The sequence below is a fragment of the Cicer arietinum genome, chromosome 6 (assembly GCF_000331145.2).
Source record: "Cicer arietinum cultivar CDC Frontier isolate Library 1 chromosome 6, Cicar.CDCFrontier_v2.0, whole genome shotgun sequence".
In the NCBI taxonomy this organism is placed as follows: domain Eukaryota; kingdom Viridiplantae; phylum Streptophyta; class Magnoliopsida; order Fabales; family Fabaceae; genus Cicer; species Cicer arietinum.
In genome coordinates this window covers 12,054,376-12,058,263 of record NC_021165.2, presented here as the reverse complement: position 1 = coordinate 12,058,263, position 3,888 = coordinate 12,054,376, and the positions used below count along the sequence as shown (strand labels likewise).

Below are 3,888 nucleotides of genomic sequence, written 5' to 3'. Positions count from 1 at the left end.
ATATTTTGCTTTTTAAAATATTAATATATATATATATATATATATATATATATATATATATATATATATATATATATATATATATATATCTTTTCTACATATTTCAACTCCGTTATAAAAAAAAAAAACTTAAGAGTTTGTCTTCAAATTCAAATAAACCTAATCTTTATCTAACCCATAACCTAGATCTTCCAAGATTTTAAGAATCTAGAAATAAATATTTTAACAATTGCACTAACAGCAAAATATTTAATATTATTACATACATTTTGCATGTGTAAATGAAATAGCACCTCCAACAATTTAATTTTTAATAAGTTAATATATTTTTATATTTAACTATCCTAATAATATATATTTAGCTATCACAATTACTTTTTTTTTTGTTATTGTTATTTGTTGAGATTTGATATTGTTATTGTTGGAGTTTGATGGAAACATGAATTTCTTTTTATTGAAGTATTTTTAAGAGGATACGTTGTATGCATATTCAAGAACTATCATTCTTTTCATATCTCTTAATCTTATACAATTTTTCAGATCCGGCCCAATAGGAAGGCAACTAAACTAATGAAGTACAATAGGGATGAAAAAAATATTAGTTAAAAAAAAAGTGTTGGACCGACCCTGCATTAGGATTTCTTTTCCTCTTTCATACATGAGCGAAACTCCTCCACAAAAACCAACCGATGATACAAATAACTTGAGTAAACTTACAATAAGTATTTAGATCTTTTTCCCGTGATAACACATTTTTGTTTTTTCAATTATCTCGTTAAACACTTGGATAGTTATTATAAATACGTGCAAACATTTAATAAAGAAAAAAAAAACAGATATTTATTCTAATTAGAAATTCTCAGCTGATATATTGAACGCAAATTGAAGCTAATCGTAATCAATAGCCAAATAAACTGAAAAGTAAATATGGAGAAAATAGTTGAAATGCGACTTATGAAGAATCAGGTTGAAACAGAAGGACTTTGTTGGGTGCGTCATGTTTTTATGATCAGGTTCAACCTTATATGGAAGGTCAAACATGCCTTTGTTAAGAAAACACTAATAGCTGGTTTGATCGACAGGAAAAGCCAGTAAAATTAAGACTACAGTAACAAATTATGCAGGTAAGAAAATAAAAACTCAATCAATTGCAGATCTCAATAAAATTATATTCAGATCTTCTCCATGCAACCAATATTATCATGAACAGAAAATTAAACATAGCACTGAATGTTATTTCAATATCACATTGATAAATGGAAAAAAGCTAAGAAAACTATAACCATGAGAGCTATAAATAAACTGGTATTATCAAATTCCACATTCAAGAACATGGTTAGTGCAGAAATTATATTATATATCCTCCATGTTCATAAGGAGTCATCAACATTAATCACTTCTCCGTACTAATATTGTGTTGTACCTCAATATCTAAAAACTCTAGTTAATAAAAGAACCAGTACATAATGAAGATAGTTGAATAGTCGTCCTGTTTTTCAATCAAAATTTAAACAGTGTTCATGAATTAAGAGCACAGAACTCTTAACTAGCCCAGCATCACCTACAATGGAAATGTATCAAAGCAATAAGTCAAACAGTCAATCCACAAAGCACATACTGAAGAATTTGCATGATGCTGTGCAATTTGAAGAGGTTCATGACAAAAATACCCCAATCGTTAATCGCCAAACCAAAGTATGGTAAAAAGGAAAAATTAAAAGATAAAGGAAGTAAAAAAGAAGGCTGTACTTCCTTCAAATAACACTTTTTTCAAAGCAAACTCCAGAATTGATACACAAAGTTATTAATATCAAGGACATCATAAACATAAATTCTAAAACCAAATGAATCAGCTAAACAATCCTCCCAAATACCAACAAACAAATTAGTAACTGGATTTTGGATGCCCAGCATATTCAAACCCCCAGATTTTCTTGTAATACATCCTGTTTTAGGCAAATATGAGAATTGTAATACCGTGCTTAAAATAATTTCAGAAAAGCAACTTTCATTGCTGAAGAGTGACAACTGACAACAGATTCAAATGTGTTGCAATATTTGAAAGACTGCTATTTTTTAAAAAAAATGTATCTAATTAAGCTACTGAAATACATGATACAAACTGTCAATGAGTACTAATGCTAAGTGAAAGGGAAACTGAATGGCATAAAGAATAATGTCTGCAAAATTCTTCTGCTAAGCAGTTTCAAGGTGTAAATAGAGGTAAAAGAATGTCATAGATATTTAACTAAGACAAGTATGACACTCATAGCAAAGTGGTGTGGAGGCTAAGTTATGGGAATTTAGGGGTTATGCAAAAGCTAGTGAAAGTCTGAATGCAAGTATGGATTGGCAGTGAATTTGATGGAATCATGATTGACCACCGGAATTTTTGGTAAAAGCTACACTTTGGGGTTTCAACAAAATCACAGTGTCAGTGTAATTTCTCAAAAGTCACTCGGAATCCGAACACTAAGTGACCATGTAATGTGAAACCATATAACTTTCTGGAGCACCAAATGTATGGGAAATTGCCACAAAGTCGTAACTTACTTATTTCACTACTTACAAGGATACAGATGTTAATTGCAATATTTTTCTTTCATAAATCACATGGTTATATAAAAAAAACTACAATTTCAACAATTAGAGAATCAAAGATTCTAAAATATAAATGTGATGGCATATGACCAAAAATAAAAACAAAAACTAAGGCAAGTAATATGAAAGGCAAAACGTAAGAATGTGTAGGAGACAAATGAGATAGCTACCATTAGCACTCTCTAATGGATTCATATGTGACGCTTTCCACTCGGCTTTCCATTACCAGCACGGCGCTTGCCTTTAGCCATTTTAAATTTCTTTTTCAATTTCTTCCCTATTCTACCAACCGGCTTCAAGGAAGCCATACTTTGATTTCCAACAGCCATATCCACATCTGTAAAATTGCATAACAGTTAATTAAAATTCCGCTACGCTAACCTTATTTAGTTGATACTAAAAGACATCACATCACAAAGCGAAAGAATAAAGTAAAAGAAAAGGAAGAATGTGGTACCCATGGTGTTCTTGTTGTTGTCGTCGTTGTTGTCAGTGGAAGTGGAAGCTTCCATGGCAGTTTTTGATGGAAGGGAAACCTGAAGCTTAGGTGCAGCAAGAGCAGCTTCTTGAGCAGCTAGCTTAGCAGCTTCTTTTTTGTCATAATACGGCTCAACAATCTCTCTCCTAATAGCCCTCAACCTCTTCTCCCTCTTTGATCTCATTGACTTCGCCATTTTTCTCTTTCAACTTTCTCTTATACTTCAATTTGACACTGTTTCGAACGAACAAATAATATAAATAAATTTCAATGTTTTAGATGTGTTTAAAATTAATTACAACAATAGGTTATGTATATTGGAATGTCGTGCATTGCTATGAGGAAATTAAAAAGATAAATACGAAAATTGAACATGAAAAATATGTAAAATAAAGAGGAAAAACGCGAAGAAGAGGTTATTTGGTTACCTGGTTAGGTTTAGCGTTCGAATGAGTGTAAGAGGCGGTGGTAAGTTAGGTCGTTGTATAGTGGAAAAGCTAGGAGGTGGAGTATTAGTCGAAACCTAAAAGGAAGGATAGTCTTTTGAGACGAATGAATATGGGCTTAATTTAAATATGTTAAATTGGGTCGGGCTTTCTCTTCTGGGAACTAATACCCACACTTCCGGTTTTCTTACCACACCCCCTTTCTATTTATTTTAAAGTGTTGGAAACTTGTAACTATTTGATACTGATTCTTTCCTAATCAATTTAAATTTATTTTCAATATAAATCAAAATAATCTTATATAATTTATTTTTTGATACAGTAGATCAAAAATAAAATTTTAATAATTTTAATTTAGAATGG

At 30.8% G+C, this 3,888-nt stretch overlaps 1 protein-coding gene across 1 annotated transcript; it reads right to left on the bottom strand.

The window, feature by feature from the left end:
- Window positions 1-1,287: 1,287 nt before the first annotated feature.
- Window positions 1,288-3,663, bottom strand: LOC101501515 (uncharacterized). Its single transcript, XM_004504577.4, has 4 exons — window positions 3,508-3,663; window positions 3,059-3,313; window positions 2,772-2,938; window positions 1,288-1,561 (listed from the first exon to the last, which is right to left on the bottom strand). The coding sequence occupies exons 2-3, from the start codon at window positions 3,273-3,275 to the stop codon at window positions 2,793-2,795; spliced, it is 363 nt and encodes a 120-aa protein (XP_004504634.1). The 5' UTR covers window positions 3,276-3,313; window positions 3,508-3,663; the 3' UTR covers window positions 1,288-1,561; window positions 2,772-2,792.
- Window positions 3,664-3,888: the final 225 nt, after the last annotated feature.

Coding starts and splice junctions, on each gene's coding strand:
- LOC101501515 (XM_004504577.4), bottom strand. CDS start 3,275: ATGGCGAAGTCAATGAGATCAAAGAGGGAGAAGAGGTTGAGGGCTATT. Junction 2,939..3,058: donor CAACAACAAGAACACCATGG/GTACCACATTCT, acceptor GCAATTTTACAG/ATGTGGATATGGCTGTTGGA.